Raw genomic sequence first — 19,704 nt, 5'->3', positions numbered from 1 at the left:
GCACTCAAAACAAATGCAGATTCCTGCATGGATTCACTCACTGCATATCTATTGAATTAGGGATGTGGAGAAAGAATTTCATTTCGAAAAATTAGGCAACTAAAGTTTATGCATTATAACTATCATTGGTGATTTAAACCATTTCCAACAAAATAGCTCATGTTTTGATAGCTGTTTTGGAGTTGACAAGGCATTTCAAAATTACACCAAATCCACATGCTTAAGCCATAGAGCTGGATGGTATTGCAGTGCAAGTGCACCCCTGCTCCAGGCCTAGCCTCCCATTCTTTTCTCAAATAATGCTCATCATCATATTGTGTATTGGATTATCATTTGCAGATCAGAAAGAAGAATGGTATAACAACCGGAATCAACAGGAATCTAAACACCAAGTACTAATTTGTTAAATGAAATATGGCAATTCATTAATCTGAAGCAGTCTACACTGTTTATAGTAAGTATATTGTTGTTAACACAATTCGCCTGCAATAAGCAGATAACAAAAATCTTGAAAATGTAAATTGTGATGTTAAAAGATGAAACATCAGATGACATTTAATGAATAAGTGCAAAGCATTTTGGAAGAAAAAAATGAAATGTAAAATAAATCATCAAACTATACAATTTTTAAAGGGGTTGCGGGAGCAGAGAAACCTGCTCACATACACAAATCTTTGAAGATGGCACACACTTGTATTTAGGGAACATGATTTTGATGATACAACATTTGGGTGTGGTTGACAGTCAGGAGGAGAGCTGTAAACTGCACAAAGAAATCAACGGGCAGAAACGGGCAGGTGGGCAGAAAAGTGGCAACTGGACTTCAATCAGAAATGCATTTGTGAACAACAAACAAGGCAAAGGCATACAAAATAAATGACAGGATATTGAGAAATGTAGAGAACAGAAGGACCTTGAAGTGCATGTCCACAGATCCCTGGAAGTCAGACAGGTAGATAAGGTAGTTAAGGCAGCATATCAGATACTTTTTTTTAGCTGCAGCATAGAGAATAAGAGCTGATAGGTTATGGTAGAACTGTATAAAACACTAGTTAGACCACAGCCAGAGTACTGCATGCAGTTCTGGCCACTGCATTGTACAGGAATGATATGATCACACTATTGGGTACAGAAGAGATTTATGAGGATTTTGCTGGAAATTTTGTTTGCGATGAAAAATTAAATAGGTTGGGGTTGCTTTCTTTGGAACAGAAGCAGCTAAGGGCATATTTAAATGAAGTCTGTAAAATTATAAGAGGACTAAATAGAGTGAATAGAAGGACCTATTTCTCTTACCAGAGGAGTCAATAACAAGGGGGCATAGATTTAAAATATGGGGTATTGCGGAGAAATTTTTTCACCCACTCTGCCAGAAAGGGTGTTAAATGCAGAAACCCTAATTGCATTTTAAAAAATACTTGGGTATGCACCTGAAGTGCTGAAACCTACAAGGATACAGACCAACAGTTGGAAAGTGGGATTAGGCTGGTTAACTTCTTGGCCAGCTGAGGTCCTATGGACCAAATTGCCTCCCTCTGTGCCATAAATTTTCTATGCTAAGTTGATACTGTGTTTTAAACAAACACATGGGAGCCGTGGCTTTACAGGGGAATAGTGTACTCAAGCAAGAAGTTATATTAAATTGTTATAAGCAATTGGTTTGACCTCAGCTGGAGTATTTAAAAGAAAGATGTTAAGGCCTTGGAGATTTGAGAAGAGGTTTCCCTTAATGGCATCAAGGATGAGGGACTTGAGTTATATGGAGACTGGAGAAACAGATAGCTTTCTCTGTTCCAAGGAAAACAATGACAAGATTTAAAAGTTCAAAAGTATGAGTTGGTGTAATAGGGTAGATAAAAACCAGAAAAGACAGATTAAAGATAGGTGGCAAAAAAAAGTTCTAGGGAAGGTGACCATCTTTTTTTCCCACAAAGCGAGTTATGATGATCTGCAGTGTACTGCCTGAAAAGGGTGGTGAGAGCAGATTCGATGCAACTTTTTATAAAGGGAATTGGATTATATCCACTAAGATAAAAGCAAAAAACTGCGGATGCTTGGATTATATCCAAGTCACCAAAAGGAGAAATTTGTAGGGGGTGGTGTGGAAAGAGCAGGGGACTGGGATTAATTGGATAGCTCTTTCAAAGGGCCAAAGATATGATAGGCAAAATAATCTCTGTGTTATATGATTGTATGATGGTTGGATAGTAAAACTGGCTATAGAAACCAGATACTCCAAATCTTCTACTGAAAATGATATAAAACAGGGCTTTCACTTAAGTTGTTTCAATATATTTGAAATTGATCAGGACAGCTGATAGGCAGCAACTGCCATGCACTATTCAATCTCTTCTGTTTTATTTAATTCATTTTGCCAATAAAATGCCAGGATATTTGGGAAGATTTTAAATGCTCTCCATCAGCAACAAAACCACCCCAGCTTTGAACTTGGATTTTTATTTGTTCTTAGGACGAGAGCATTATACTCCATCCCTTGAACTACTGTAGTCCACGTGGTGCAGGTATTTCCAAGTGCTGTTAGAGGAGTTCCAGGGTTTTGACCCAACGACAGGGAAGGAAGGGCGATGTGTGGTTTGGAAGCAGAACTTGCAAGTTGTGGTGTTCCCATGCATCTGCTCCCCTTGCCCTTCCATGTGCTGGAGGTTGCAGGTTTCGAAAATGCTGTCAAAGTGCAACTAGGTGAGTTGCTGCTGGTGCTGCTACCATAGTGGAGGGAGTGAAGGTTTAATGCGGTGGATAAGGCACCACCAAATGGGCTGCCTTACCTTGTATGGTGTTGAGCTGCACTCATGCAGCCAAGTGAAGAATATTCCACAAAATTCCTGACTTGTGCCTCGTAGGTGGTAGGTAGGCTTTGGGGAACCGCGAGTTACTTGCCGCAGAATTCCTCATCTCTGTTCTTGTAGCCACAGTATTTATGTGGCTGGTCCAGTTAAGCTTCTGGTCAATGGTAACCCCCCAGAATGCCGATATTGGGAAATTCAATTATGGTAATGCTGTTGAATGTCAAAGGGATCTTTCTTTAATTTTTCTCCCATTGGCGCTCTTGCCCTATTCAAGCTGATCTTGTCTGAGGCCTGCTCCCTTGACCCTATTCCCACTAAGCTGTTCATCACATGCCTTATCTTCCTGACTCCCACGCTAACCGCCATTCTTAATGATTCTCTCTCTTTAGGTGCTGCAGTCCCCTCCTTCAAATATATCATCCCTTTCCTCCTCAATCCTTGCAAGCTAGCACCCAATTTCCTTTTCCTCTCCAAATTCTAATCGTCTGTCACCTCCCAAATCTGCCCCATTTTTCTTCATGAACTCCATAACTGAATCCCTTAAATCAGGTTTCTGCTCCTGCCACGGTACCAAACCAACTCAAAGTCACAAACGATATCCTACATGAATGTGACTGTGGTAATGAGGTGCTATACACCTCATGAGAATGAAAGCAGATTGACCAAATGACTATTACCCATTGGCTGTGTAGCACAGGCTACAAGGTTAATCAGTAGTTTAGAATAGGTACCCGCATGGGCCCCAGCTATGCCTGTCTCTTTATGGGGTATGTGGAACATTCCTTGTTCCAGTCCTACTCCGGCCCCCTCCCACAACTCTTTCTCCGGTACATCGATGATTACTTCGGTGCTGCTTCATGCTCTCGTCGGGACCTGGAAAAATTTATTAATTTTGCTTCCAATCTCCACCCCTCCATCATCTTCACATGGTCCATCTCTGACACTTCTCTTCCCTTCCTTGACCTCTCTGTCTCAATTTCTGATGATAGACTGTCCACCAATATCCATTACAAGCCTACCGACTCCCACAGCTACCTCGACTACAGCTCCTCACACCCCGCTTCCTGTAAAGACTCCATCCCATTCTCTCAGTTCCTTCGCCTCCGTCGCATCTGTTCTGATGACGCTACCTTCAAAAACAGCTCCTCTGACATGTCTTCCTTCTTCCTTAACCGAGGTTTTCCATCCACGGTCGTTGACAGGGCCCTCAACCGTGTCCGGCCCATATCCCGCGCATCCTCCCTCACGCCTTCTCCTCCTTCCCAGAAACATGATAGGGTCCCCCTTGTCCTCACTTATCACCCCACCAGCCTCCGCATTCAAAGGATCATCCTCCGCCATTTCCGCCAACTCCAGCATGATGCCACCACCAAACACATCTTCCCTTCACCCCCCTTGACGGCATTCCGTAGGGATCGTTCCCTCCGGGACACCCTGGTCCACTCCTCCATCACCCCCTACTCCTCAACCCCCACTTATGGCACCTCCCCATGCCCACGCAGAAGATGCAACACCTGCCCCTTCACTTCCTCTCTCCTCACCGTCCAAGGGTCCAAACACTCCTTTCAAGTGAAGCAGCATTTCACTTGCATTTCCCCTAACTTAGTCTACTGCATTCGTTGCTCCCAATGCGGTCTCCTCTACATTGGAGAGACCAAACGCAAACTGGGCGACCGTTTTGCGGAACACCTGCGGTCTGTCCGCAAGAAAGACCCAAACCTCCCTGTCGCTTGCCATTTTAACACTCCACCCTGTTCTCTTGCCCACATGTCTGTCCTTGGCTTGCTGCATTGTTCCAGTGAAGCCCAACGCAAACTGGAGGAACAGCACCTCATCTTCCGACTAGGCACTTTACAGCCTTCTGGGCTGAATATTGAATTCAACAACTTTAGATCTTAAACCCCCCTCCCCCCATCCCCACCCCGTTTCTTTTCCCCCCCCACCCGCCTTTTTTTTCAATAATTTATATAGATTCTTCTTTCCCCACCTATTTCCATTATTTTTAAATCTAAAACTAAAACCTTTAGTCTTTCCACCCCACCCCCACTAGAGCTGTACTTTGAATATCCTGTCTTGCATTCTTAATTAGCACTTTTCTCAGACAAAGACCACCACCTTCAACACCTCTTTGACCCTTTTGTCTCTGACATCTTTTGATTATCTGCTCACACCACACCCTCATGTGTCTCTTCCCCCCCACCCACCTTAAACCAATTTATATTTCTCCCTTGTTGAAACTATGCTTCAGTTCTGCTGAAGGGCCATGAGGGCTCGAAACGTTGACAGATTTCTTCTCCGCCGATGCTGCCAGACTTGCTGAGTTTTTCCATGGTAATTCTGTTTTTATTTTGTTTAGAATAGGGCCTGGTTTCAGAAGCACACATGGTGTTAGTGCTCTGTTTCTGGTGTAAATAAATAGCATGTACTTCAGCTTATATTGGTCTCTGCGTCTGCAGTATATTGTTTGCCAACTCACCCACCGGTAGATAGGTGTGCGCAATCGTGTTTGCGAGCAAAGCGACCCGACAGAAGGAACATAACTGGCGACAAGGCAAAACACGACCAGTTGATGACACCAAGGAAAGCCACGAAAATTCCATTGAAGCAAATCAGCCGTGCCTTGCAGGCCGATTCTAAGTGCAACCCTCACCATAGTCGCTGACGTTATCTCCCTCCAGTATGCCAGTTTGGCCATATCGAACCATTTGACAGGCCACTGATGACTGGTCATCATATTGAATGCCTCGTGTTCTTTTTGGCCAACGACATAAGGGAGATGAGGCAGGCCTGCTCCCTTGACCCTATTCCCACTAAGCTGTTCATCACATGCATTCTCTTCCTGGCTCCCATGTTAACTGATATTCTTAATGATTCTCTCTCTTCAGGTACTGTAGTCCCCTTATCGGCATGTGGCGGTAAAACATATGGCCTAATTCGTAGTCTAATGGCACCAACACCCCAGATTCAAAGAGCTTTGATGAGTTGTTAAACCTTATGAAAAGCCACTTTCAGCCAAAATCCTTGGTAACAACGCAGCGTTTTAAACTGAATTCGAGGTGTCGTGCCCCTGCAGAGACAGTCGCTTGCTACGTAGAGGCCTTGAAACAACTGACAGAGCACCGAGTTCGGGATGCCGATTAACGTGTTAAGAGACTAATTAGTATGTGGGATTAACGATTCAAAAAAGGTTGTTGTCAGAAACGAATTTAGACTTCAGCAAGGTGCTGGAGTTGGCCCTCGCAATGCAAAGTGGTCAGGGATTCAGAAGCAATCAAGGGAACACAAAATGGTGCCGCCTATCACGTCGGGAGGGAAGCACAGATTAGAATTTGCACAGAGGCACTGGGCTACACGGAAAGGCAGTAAACCACCACTATTAACAGACCAGCAAAAAGCAATGGTTTAACAGAGAAAACCCACATTAGTAACTGTAGAAATGGAACCAGACAGCCTGCAAGTGAACGACAATTTGTATGAATCGAGTGTTTCTACTGCCATTGTAAAGTGCACATTATGAGATATTGTGAAGACAGATTGAGGCAAAATTTTAACAAAAAGGTAGAACTCGTGAAATCCAAATAGAGAAACCAGGAGAAACAGAGCCAATCTACATGACTGTGGAAGTCAACGGAAAACCTATCCGGATGGAGTTGGATACAGGGGCATCCACTACAGTTACAGAGGAACATACATTCAAGTATCTGAATGGAGGAGACTACCCATTAAATCTGGAAAATTCAGATGCTAAAGATGTATACTGGTGAAGACATACGAGTAAGAGGTACATGCAAGGTTCTAGTACAGTATGGAAGCCAGTCTGTAAATTTACCCGGTAGTGGTAGCAGGAATTCTACTTGGTTGAAACTAGCTAAATGAAATAAAGTTGGAGTGGACCGAGATTTTTCAATTCAGAATGAAAGATCTGCAAGAAATATTACAGAAATACGCCTCTGTTCAGGGAAGAGCTGAGGCAGATTCATGAACTGCAAGCTAAAATCCATGTGGATCCCAGGGCAACCCCCAGATACTTGAAGGCGAGGCCAGTCCCTTATGCATTACGAGAGAAAGTTAATGTTGAATTAGACAGGCTGTAAAGTTGGGAGTCTTACAACCCATGCAATTTTCCGAATGGGCAGCATTCATAGTTCCAGTACTAAAGCCTGACCGGAGTGTGCGAATATGCAGGGACTACAAGTTGACTGTTAACAAAGTGGCCAGACTTGATTGGCATCCTATACCGAAAATTGATGAGTTGTACTCCAAGCTTGGTACAGTGCCTTGGTGAGACCACACCTGGAATACTGTGTGCAGTTTTGGTCTCCTTATCTGAGGAAGGACATACTTGCTATAGAGGGAGTGCAGCAAAGGTTTACCCGACTGATTCCTGGGATGGCGAGACTGACATATGAGGAGAGATTGAGTCGATTAGGATTATATTCACTGGAGTTCAGAAGAATGAGGGGGGATCTCATAGAAATTCTAACAGGACTAGACGGGGTAGATGCAGGAAGGATGTTCCCGATGGTGGGAGAGTCCAGAACCAGGGGTCACAGTTTGAGGATATGGGGTGGACCATTTAGGGCTGAGATGAGGAGAAATTTCTTCACCCGGAGAGTGGTGAGCCTGTGGAATTCGTTACCACAGAAAGTAGTTGAGACCAAAACATTGTATGTTTTCAAGAAGGAGTTAGATATAGCTCTTGGGGCAAAAGGGATCAAAGGGTATGGGGAGAAAGCGGGAACAGGCTATTGAGTTGGATGATCAGCCATGATCATAATGAATGGCGGAGCAGTCTCGAAGGGCCGAATGGCCTACTCCTGCTCCTAGTTTCTATGTTAAGCTGGCAGGGGGAACCGCATATACGAAACTGGACAAGTTGAGCTCGAAAAGGCCTCTTGGAATTTAATGACTAACAACACACATAGGGGCTTATACCAGTATACCCTTTGGAGCTCCTCGGCTTGTGTCATTTTCCAACGGACTATGGAAAGTTTACTTCAAGGTCTACCTCATGTGGTGGTTTATCTCTAAGATGTCCTAGTAACAGGACCAACTGATGAAGAACACCTGGCTAACCTGAAAGAGGTATTGAAGCATTTCACACAAGCCGGATTATGTTTGAAAAGAGAAAAATGTATATTGCAAGCAAAAGAAGTGATTTACTTGGGTCACTGGGTCGACTTGCAGGGCCTACATCCAGTAGAAGACAAGGTGAGAGCATTTTGTGAGGCGCCAGCACCAAAAAACGCATAGAACTCAAGTCCTTCTTGGGAATGGTGAACTACGATGGCCGTTTTCTCCCAAATTTGTCAACAGTACTAGCTCCATTACATGGGTTACTCGAGAAAAAAGCCACAGACGGACTTGGCAACCTCCACAACACCCGGCTTTTATGACTGTAAAGCAGTTGCTACATTCATCGGCCCTGTTGGTCAATTTTGACCCAAAGGAGGAATTAATTTTAACCTGTGATGCATCCCTTTAGAGAGGAGGGGCAGTACTCACCCACCGGATGGCTCCGCACAGCCCATTGGTTATATCTCAAGAACACTCAGTGTAGCAGAACGAAGAAACTCTCAAATAGAGAAAGAAGGCTTATCCATTGTATTTGGCATTAAGAAGTTCCACCAATTCATCATTTTATCCGATCACAAGCCACTACTAGGCTTGTTTGGGGAAGATAAAACAATACCCCCAATTGCCTCAGCACGCATCCAAAGGTGTGCACTGATTCTAGCTGCTTACAAATATACTTTTATCCACCAGCCAGGCAGCCAGATTACAAATGCTGGCGCACTGAGCCGATTACCTCTCAAAGACAGCAATGTGAACATTCCCATTCCTCAACAACTTGTCATGTTATTAAACTATCTGGATTCGTCACCAGCACATGCCAATGAGAGAGTGGACAGACCGCGACCCAGTTTTGTCTAAAGTAAGGGAACAAGTCTTGCAGGGATGGTCTAACGAGCCAAAGTTGGACGAAATGAAGCCCTATTTTAATAGGAAATATGAGCTCACCTGCCAGGATGGCATCTTGTTGTGGGGAGTGAGAGTCATTGTGCCTCCAAGAGAAAGACAACATTAGCCAAATTGCATAGTGCTCACCCCAGCATCTCCAGGATGAAAATGTTGGTGCGCAGCTATTTATGGTGCCCAGGGATGGACACAGAAATCGAAAACTTGGTTAAGATCTGCATGCAGTGTCAACAGGTGCAGAAAGTGCCCCCTTCTGCTCCACTGCATCCCTGGGATTGGCCACGTGGGGCCTTTTTTGGGCACAATGTTCCTCTCGAAGTGGATGGATGTATACGAGGTAAGATCACCCACATCTGCCACCACCATAGACAGATTGCACTTGAGTTTTTCAATACACGGGTTACCAGAGTAATAGTGTTTGATAATGAAATGGCATTCACCAGCGGGGAATTCCAAAGATTTACCATTCTCAATGGCATAACACATGTTAAACCCTCCCCATACAACCCTGCATCCAATGGTTTGGCTTAGAGGGAAGTCCAGACCTTCAAGTCCGGAATGAAAAAACTGGATGGAGACTCTATTGCAACTAGATGATCACGTTTCCTACTCAGCTATAGGACTACACCACACACAACCACAGAGTTATTGATGCAGAGACGTCTCAGGGCACGTGAGAGTCTCAGAAGGCCGAATTTAGAGGGGAGGGTAGAGAGAAGTCAGGAGGCCCAGAAAATGTACACAATTACCACAGTCGTGAAAGAAACTGTTGGAGACATAGATTTGGCAAAGAACTTTAGAGATGGGCCAAAATGGCTATCAGGTGAAGTTAGTGCAGTGACAAGGCCCCCGTCCTAGCACATATCAGTCGAAGATTGGATAATTAGGGGACATTTAAATAACCTCAGGACAAGAGAAATAGATCTACAAGAAAGGATGCGGCAAGCACTCCCATTGGAGTCTACACCACACGTAGAAGGAACTCCCCTTGGTTTGGAAGCCCCTGTAGGATTCATTGAGCCTGGCTGTTGGAGACATAAACTTACAGGTTCCCACTGGAGAGCCTAGCAGACAACTGACTCCTGAGAGGGAGGCCTCAGATAAACCATCCGAAGTCATGGAACTACGGCGTTCGACACATTTGAAGCCTCCAGAGAGACTGAATTTGTAAATAGTTTATTTATGTAAATAGTTGACATATTGTAAAGATTGTAAATTGTACTTTTGAGTAAAGGGGAGAGGGTAAGGTAATCTGAGGTGCAATACACCTAAAAGAGAATGTATATTTCTCTTTAAGACTGACCACGTGACTGTGTTACCCAATGGCTGTGTAGCCATTGTTAATCAGTGGTTTAGAATAGGGTCTGGTTTGAGAAGCACACATTGTGTTAGTGCTCTGTTACTTGTGCTAGTAAACAGCATGTGCTTCATCTTACATTGGTCTCTGTGTCTGCAGTATATTGTTTACCAACTCACCCACCGGTAGGTAGGCACGCACCCGTGTTCACGAGCAAAGCGACCCGACAGAAGGACATAAGTGACAAAAGTAAACTTTTTATCCTTCTCTGCCTGTAGCCTGTGACACAGCCCATCACACCAACCTTCGCCAACGCCTCTCCACCGATGCTCAACTGACTCAGATGTCATTCGCCTGGTTTCACGCTTATCTATCCAGTCACAACCAGAGTATCACTTCTAACTGCTTTCACTTGTGCTATTACTTGTGGGGACCTCAAAATCTATTCCTGGCCCTCTTCTTCTTCCCATCTACATGCTTCCCCTTAGCAACATCATCTGAAAGCATGCCAGATTCCACATGTACGATGACGACAACCAACCCTGCCTCATCACCATCGCTTTCAACCCCTCCAGTCTCTAACATGTCAGAATGCTTGTCAAACACCCAGTACTTAATGAACAGACATTTCTCCAACTAAACTACCGGGAAAACTGAAGCCACTGTCTTTGGTACCTACCACAAAATCAGTCAACCCTAGCCACCGTCTCCATCCCTCTGCCTAGCATATATCTGATGCTCAATCAGACTGTTTGCAACCTTGATTTCATATTTTACTCAGAGGTAGCTTCCAACCACCTGGTCTGTACTATTACCAAGGCCACCTATTGCTACCTCCATAACATTGCTCAGTTCAAACGCTGCTGAAAACCTCATCATCCATCCCTTTGTTGCCGATAGACTTCCCTGTTATGATGTATTCCTGACCAGACTTAAAGCTCTACCCAAAATCAACTAAAGCTCACCCAAAAAGTTGTTGTCTGAGTCCAAACTTACACCAAGTCCTGCTCACCATCTCGCTGACTTAGTGATGCCTGGTTAAGCAAAGCCCTGATTTTAAACTTCTCATCTTTGTTTTCAAATCCCATGAGCTCACCTTTCCCTACCCCTGTAATCTCCTGCAGCCTTACAAATGCCTGAGATATCTGCGTTCTTCAAATTCAGGCCTCTTGAGCATTCACAATTTGAACTGCTCTACCATTGGCAGCCGTGCTTCGGCTGCCAAGGCCAATATCTCTCCATCTCTCTCTAACTTTTTTTTTTTACAAAACACTTAAAAACTTTTTAAAAAAATTCATTCACAGGATGTGGGCTTCACTGGCTGGGCCAGCATTTATTGCCCATCCTAGTTGCCCTTGAGGTGATGGTGGTGAGCTGCCTTCTTGAACCATTGCAGTCCATGTGTTGGAGGTACACCCGCAGTGCTGTTAGGGAGGGAGTTTCAGGGTTTTGACCCAGCAACAGTGAAGGAACGGTGATAGATTTCCAAGTCAGGATGGTGAGTGACTTGGAGGGGAACTTCCAGGTGGTGGTGCTCCCATTTATCTGCTGCCCTTGTCCTTCTAGATGGTAGTGGTCGTGGGTTTGGAAGGTGCTGCCTAAGGAGCCTTGGTGAATTCCTGCAGTGCATCTTGTAGATGGTACACACTGCTGTTACTGTGTGTCAGTGGTGGAGGGAGTGAGTGTTTGTGGATGTGGTACCAATCAAACAGGCTGCTTTGTCCTTGATGGTGTCAAGCTTCTTGAGTGTTGCAGGAGTTGCACTCATCCAGGCAAGTGGGGGGGTATTCCATCACACTCCTGACTTGTACCTTGTTGGTGATGGACAGGCTTTGAGGAGTCAGGAGGCGAGTTACTTGTCGCAGGATTCCTAGTCTCTGACCTGTTCTTGTAGTTTCTTGTATTTATATTTATATTGTATTTGTCCAGTTCAGTTTCTGGTCAATGGTAACCCATAGGATGTAGATCATGGGGGAATTCAGTGATGGTAATGCCACTGAACGTCAAGGGTCGATGGTTGGGTTGTCTCTTGTTGGAGATGGTCATTGCATGACACTTGTGTAGCGCCAAATGTTACTTGCCACTTGTCAGCCCAAACCTGGGTTTTGTCCAGGACATGGACATTTGGACATGGACCTATTTCTTCAACCAAAATTTCGGTCATCTGACCTCTCTCCTTAACATGGCTCAGCATCAAATTTTGTTCACTCATGCCTGTGTGAAGCATCTTGGCACAAAATATTAAATATTAACAGTGAAATTAGGTACTAGCAATTGTTATTGAGCCATCAGAACAGTGCCCGATATTTACTCCCTCTTCCATGCAAAGAGTAGTAATAAAATGTTGCACAAGAGATTCAGATGGAGACGATTACTGATTTCAAAAGGAAACTGGACATGCACCCAAGAGAAATAAACTTGCCAAGTTAGAGAAAGAGCAGGATAATGGGACTGGCTGGATTGCTCAGCAGAGAGCCAACATGGACTCGATGGGTTAAAGAGCTTCTGTGCCATAATGATTTTTTAAATTGTTTCATGGGATGTCAACATCATTTGCAATTGTTGCCCATCCCAAATTGCCATGGTGGTGGAGAAGCCTTTCTGAACTGCTGCAGTCCATTTGGTGCGGATGCTGTTAGAAAGGGAGTTCCAGGTTTTGGGACCAGTGACAGTGAGGAAGGGCATGTAGAGGCCGCAGGTTCGGTGCGTTGCCACAGTGTATCTTGTAGAGGGCACATATGCTTCAAAGGTGCATTGGTGGTGGAGGGAGCGAATGCTTAAGGTGGTGGATGGGGTGCCTATCAAGCGAGCTGCTTTGTCCCGAATGGTGTTAAGCTCGAATGGTGTTGGAGCTGCACTCATCAGGCAAGTGAAGTGTGTTCCATCACACTCCTACTCGTGCCTTGTAGATGTGAACAGGCTTTGGAGAGTGAAGAGATGAGTTACTTGCTGCAGGACTCCCAGCCTCTGACCTGCTCTTGTAGCCACAGTATTTCTATGACTGGTGCAGTTAAGTTTCTGGTCAACGATAACCCACAGGATATTAATGAGTCTATGACTCTAAGGCATTAGCTAAGACATGAGAACAAAACTGAATGCATTTCAAATATGTACTGGTATATTAGAAGTATACTTTTAAGAGATGCAGTGTTGCATGAATATGCCATAGAATGGATGGAGTGTAGTTTGATCCTCCAAGTCTGTTCCCTTCAGCACAGGAACACATGGCCCTGTAAAATGGCAATCTTAGAGAGAGGAGAGTTGGGGAGAAGCAAATAAAACTAAAATAGCCCCATCAGCATGGCTTCACATTGATAGTCCAAGATTAACCTCCCCATAAGTATGTCACATTAAGTGCATTAGGGTTAAACAAAGTTTTATTCTAGAAACTGCTCAAAGTTAGAAGCCTTCTTAAAAAGATTCAGTGTCTCATGTGTAAAAAAAAAACTTTAAAGCTGAACTTGATTAGAAGTCATTGCTGACAAGCACATGAATGTGAAAGGGTTGGATAACCATCATAAGGAACCAACTGTCTTTTTCATCTTTCTGTGCAAGCATAAATTTAGTCAAAGACAAGCATTCAGGTTCAGATGGGTTACAAAACAAACAATATGCCAACTTTCAAAATAAGGTCTTGGTGCAAGGAAAGATCATTTGCAATTCTGAGGAGTGCCCCAGCCTCAGTTAAATTCTTGGGGCAACATTGGTTTATCAATTCTTTTGGGTTGGTTATGTGTTTGTTCCACGACTTCCGTTCTCTTGGAGAAAGAGTTTGAAATAGGTAGAAGAGACCTGAAAATCTCAAAGCATTTATACTATTTGGACATTTACCAGCAGCTATTTGGCCGAGATGCGTTTATCCAGCAATGTTCAGACACTTCATTAGTAACACTGCATTAATAGAGATTGAAGAATTATACAGTTAGCATTTTACAGAACAATTCTCACAATAATTCTTTTGATGTGTTCTAAATTATTTCCCTAATTGAGAAAAAAAAGCCAGGAATGAACAGGCTCAAGGGGCTGAATGGCTCCTGTTCCTATGAGTGACTGACCAAAATAAGGCCACTGGTTACAGGTCAGAAAATTTATTACAGGATTCTGGAGCTCATGGCCTTTTAAAAAGTTGGAACAAAACCTAAGTTTCTGAAATGGAGACATGAGAGAGAAATATGATAGTTTCCATTATTAGTTGTTAGCTCCCTTTCACTATTACAGAACAAGAACACAGTAATCAACAATTCTTCATTTGTGCACACTATTGTGCAATAATAAATTAAAAAGAGTCCAATGCAATTTAAAATACTTACAGTACACTCCTGCATTTCCTGTTCCTTGGTAGCTAGCCTCATAACAAGAATGTTCTCCCTTCGAGCTGACTCATGTTGCTGCTGTTTCAGCTTCTCTTCAGACTCTCTTAACCCACTCACATCATTTGCTGTCATAACATGAAAGTGTAAACAAATACACTACATTAACAAATCTTTGCTTAAGAAATAGTTTCCTACATGGGGTAATTTCAATTATGATTTTCGCTGGGATGGTTACATTTTTCACATTTGGTTTTGGTCGCACATAACACACCAATACAGGCACTGAAATTTTCACTTCTCTGCAGTCAAGATATTAAACTGGCATGAGCTTAACCAATATGTCTGGTTTGTTGTGATCTTGCTTTTAAAGTCAGTTTCTGAAATCTCCTGTTTAGATTTCTGCTACCATAAAAGTCATGTGTACACCAATTTTTGTGCAGCTTTTAAGGCTTCGAAATCCAAGGAATGGTTTTGATTCCTATTATTCAATGCCAATATGATTCAATGTATAGTTACAGCAAGGAAGATAGCAGGTTTACTTGGGGTTGATGAATGAAATGTCCAAGTGTAACAAGCAAATTCAGCGCCCAATGGCAGTTTAAAGACGATCATTTGAAGAAACGACAATTGCTTGTCCTCAAAACTGCCACTTATTGCTAATGCAAAAACTGCAAACCACTTGTAAAACTATAAAGGGCTTGGGGAAACAAATGGAATATGAAGATCAGAGCTTTCTCCAAATGTGGTTCTTTACACATTTAACATAACTTCATCAATACTGAAGGGTCATAACGATGTGAAGCGCTCACTCTTTTTCTCTCCACAGATTCTGTCTGACCTGAGTGTTTCCAACATTTTCTGTTTTTATTTAACGTAACTAGACTGCTTTTGATTTCTATTCCTCTAGAAATGAACCAGTGTTTTGTTTCCATTTTTGTGGTCAGGTTAACTTAGAGTGTTATTTTTAATGATTCGTGAATCTGGATTCTAGATCTCTTTGCTCCTCTATCTGATCTTTATTTGCATTTTCCATTGCCTTATTTTCCCCATCAAATGCACCACTACTTATTTAGCACATCAGCCATAGCGATCATTATAATGTGCAGGTCAGGTTATTTATGGAGAAGGAGCATGAAATAAAAACAGAAAATGCTGGAGAAATTCAGCAGGTCTGATAGCATATGTGGAGAGGGAAACAGAGTTAACGTTTCAAGTCCGTATGGCCCTTCTTCAGAGCTAAATCGCAGTAGAAATGTAATGAAATTTATGCTGTTTAAGGGAATGTGGAGTCGGTGAAGCTGGATAGAAAGCCAGCGATAGGCGGGGGCTAAGAGAGATTGACAGATGTCATGAACAAAAAGACAAAGGGAGTATTAATGGTAGTGGTAAGGACTAAAGAAGATGCTGATAGTGGCATAAAGATAAGAAAGCAGAGTGTGTTAATAGCAGAACAAGGGTCAGCACTCTGTGAAAGAACAACATGGGGCGAGTATCAGATGGCCCTTTTAGGGGTGGGATGAGGGGAGGGCAAATAGGGTCTTCTGATACTCGTCCCATGTTGTTCTTTCACAGAGTGCTGACCCTTGTTCTGCTATTAACACACTCTCCTTTCTTATCTTTATGCCACTATCAGCACCTTCTTTAGCCCTTACCATATCAATAATATTCCATTTGTTTTGATGTCCATGACATCTTTGTCAATCTCTCCTTAGCTCCTGCCTATCGCTGGTCTTCTATCGAGCTTCACCTGCTCCAACCCCCTTACAAAGAGTATTAATTTCATCACATTTCTACTGCTATTTAGTTCTGAAGAAAGGTCATATTCTATCATTACCACCAAGCCAGGGGATCAACACAGGTTCAAAGAAGAGTACAGGAGGGTATGCCAGGAGCAGCACCAGGCATACCTAAAAATGAGGTATCAACCTGATGAATCTGCAACACAAGGCTATTTGCCAAACAGCCTAAGCAGCCAGCGATATACAGAACTAAGCGACTCCACAACCAAGATCAGATGTAAGCTCTCAAGTTCAGCCACATCCAGTTGTGATTGGTGGTGGACAATTAAACAACTCACTGGAGGCGGTGGCTCCACAAATATCTCCATCCTCAATGATGGAGGAGCCCAGCACATCAGTGCAAAAGATAAGGCATTCGTAATAATCTTCAGCCAGAAATGCCGAGAATGATCCATTTTGGCCTTTTCCAGAGGTACCCAGCATCACAGATGCCAGTCTTCAGCCAATATGATTCACTCCACTTGATATCAAGAAACAGCTGAAGGCATTGAATGCTGCAAAGACGATTGGCCCTGACAATATTCCGGCAATAGTACTGAAGACTTGTGCTCCAGAACTTGTTGCGCCCCTAGCCAAGCTGTTCCAGTACAGCTACAACACAGGAATCTACCCGGCAATGTGGAAAATTGCCCATGTATGTCCTGTGCACAAAAAGCAGGACAATTCCAACCCAGCCAATTACTGCCCACTCTCCACTCCATCATCAGTAAAGTGATAGAAAGGGTCAGCAACAGTGCTATTAAGTAGCACATGATTAGCAATAACCTGCTCACTCATGCTCAGTTTGGGTACCGCCAGGGTCACTCAGCTTCTGACCTCATAACGGCCTTGGTTCAAACATGGAACAAAGAGCTGAACTCCAGAGGTGAGAGTGACTGCCCTTGACATTGAAGGCAGCATTTGACCGAGTCTGGCATCAAGGAGCTCAAGCAAAACTGGAAACAATGGGAATCAGGGGAAAACTCTTTTGGTTGGGGTCATACCTAGCACAATGGAAGATTGTCATGGCTGCTGGATGTCAATCATCTCAGTTCCAGAACATCACTGCAGGAGTTCCTCAGGGTAGTGTCCCAGGCCCAAACATCTTCAGCTGCTTCATCAATGACCTTCCTTCCGTCATAAGATCAGAAGTGGGGATGTTCACTGATGATTGCACAATGTTCAGCACCATTCGTGACTTCTCAGATACTGAAGCAGTCCATGTCCAAATTCAGCAAGTCCTGGACAATGTCCAGGCTTGGGCTGACAAGTGGCAAGTTACAAGCGCCAGGCAATGACCATGTTCAGCACGAGAGAATCCAACCATTGCTCCTTGACACTCAACGGCATTACCATCGCTGAATCCCCCACTATCAACATCTTGGGAGTTACCACTGGCCAGAAAAGGAACTTGACTAGCCATATAAATACTGTGGCTACAAGAGCAAGTCAGAGGCTAGGAGTAACTCACCTCCTGGCTTCCCAAAGCCTGTCCACCATCTGCAAGGCACAACTCAGGAGTGTGATGGAATAGTTACCATTTGACCAAATGAAGTGCAGCTCCAACAACACTCAAGTTTGACATCATCCAGGACAAAGCAGCCCGCTTGATTGGCACCACATCCACAAACATTCATTCCCTTCACCACCGATAAACAGCGGCAGTAGTAAGTACCATCCACAAGATGCACTGCAGAAACTCACCAAGGCTCCTTGGACAGTACCTTCCAAACCCACGACTACTACCATCTAGAAGGACAAGAGCAGCAGATACACGGGAACACCACCACCTGGAAGTTCCCTGCCAAGCCACTCACCATCCTGACTTGGAAATATATCGGTATTCCTTCATTGTCACTGGGTAAAAATCCTGGAACTCCCTCCCTAACACCACCATGGGTGCACCTACAGCACAGAGACTGCAGCAGTTCAAGGCAGCAGCTCACCACCACCTTCTCAAGGGCAGTAAGGGTTAGGCAATAAATGCTGGCCTAGCCAACGATGGCCACATCCCATAAATAAATTTTAAAAATTAAAAGTACAGGGAAGTGAAAAGGGAAATTAGAAGGGCAAAGAGGCAGTAAGAAAATAAATTGGCAATAAACATAAAAAGGAATCCCAAGGTTTTGCTATAGGCACATTATCAGCAAAAGGCTCATGACTGAGGACTGAAGGCATGGTTGAGGTGCTAAAATCAGTACTTTGCACTCTTGCGTATCAAGGAACAGGACTTTGTTGGGGCACTGGGTGAGATAAAAATATATTTGAACAGGTGGTACTGGAAAGGCTGGCAGTAGTTACTGTGGCTAAGTCAGTTGGTTGAGATGGGATGCACCCCAGCTGGCAGGGGGAAGTAATGGTAGAAATTGCAGAGGTGCTGGCCACAATCACCCAATCCTCATCAGATACAGGTGACAATTGGAGCATTGTAAATATTACATCCTTGTTCAAAAAAGGGGAGAAAGATAAACCTGGCAATTACTGATGAATGAGCTTAATGCTGATAGTTGGGAAGCTTTGGAGAAATGGAGAAAAATGGAGAAAATCAGCCATTTGGACAAATGTCAACTAATAAAGGGCAGCCAGCTCAGATTTAGCAAGGGCTAATTGTATTTGACTGACGTGACAGCTTTAAAATGTGGCAACAGAGTGATGTAGTGCAGTTGATGCTGTGTGTATGAACTTTCAAAAGGTATTAGATAGGTACAACATAATAGATTAGTTAGTAAAATTGAAGCTCATGGGATAAATTAAGTCACAGCATGGATACAAAATTGGCTAAGGGATTAAAAATGTAGAATTATGATAGCTAATTTCAGACTGGAATGGATGTACAGTTAAGTTCCCCAAAGTTCAGTTGTTTTGAGTATATAAGTCACAAAGGTACAAGGCAAAATGTTGAAATTAGCAGCTGACATGGAACCTGAAAGTAAGAGTGAGGAAAACAGTAAATAGACTTCAAGACAGTATAGACAGGTTAGTGGAATATGCAGACAGATGGCAGATGATATTCAATTCAGAAATACACAGGTGATGCTTTTTGGTAGCAAGAATGAAGAGAGACAATACATGCCAAATGGCAGAATTTTAAAGTGGGTGCAAGACAAGAGGGATCTGGGAGTGTTTTTGCTCAAACCTTTTATGGTGGAAAGAGGTTACTAACATAAATGAATGTAGTTGACACTGAAGAGGGTAGTGGTCAACTCCAGAATGATATCAATGGTTTCGTTGAGTGGGCGGAAAAGTGGCAAATGGAATTCAATCCAGAAAAATGCGAGGTAATGTATTTGGGTAAGGCAAACAAAGCAAGGGAATAGTCAATAAACAGGAGGATATTGAGAGGGGCTGAGGAAGTGAGAGACCTTTGACTGCATGTCCACAGGTCCTTGAAGGTGGCAGGACAGGTGGGCAAGGTGGTCAAGAAAGCTTATTGGACAAGGTGTCAAATACAAAAGCAGGGATGTAACAATGGAACTGTATAAAATGGTTAGGTCACAGCTGTAATTTTGTGTACAGTTCTGGACACATTA

The 19,704-nt window shown here is 43.5% G+C and overlaps 1 protein-coding gene across 3 annotated transcripts in view; it reads right to left on the bottom strand.

Annotated features, from left to right (window-relative positions):
- wtap (WT1 associated protein) overlaps positions 1 to 19,704 on the bottom strand; it is a 69,827-nt gene that overhangs the window by 17,499 nt on the left and 32,624 nt on the right. For all 3 annotated transcript variants that reach the window (XM_078556798.1, XM_078556800.1, XM_078556799.1), the window contains one exon: positions 14,394 to 14,521. In XM_078556798.1, the coding sequence (XP_078412924.1) occupies positions 14,394 to 14,521 (128 nt within the window). The remainder of the gene's footprint in view (positions 1 to 14,393; positions 14,522 to 19,704) is intronic.

This window comes from Cetorhinus maximus, chromosome 14 (assembly GCF_964194155.1).
Source record: "Cetorhinus maximus chromosome 14, sCetMax3.hap1.1, whole genome shotgun sequence".
Classification (NCBI taxonomy): Eukaryota; Metazoa; Chordata; class Chondrichthyes; order Lamniformes; family Cetorhinidae; genus Cetorhinus; species Cetorhinus maximus.
Note: the sequence above shows the minus strand (reverse complement) of the source record. Positions and strands in the feature narration are given on the sequence as shown.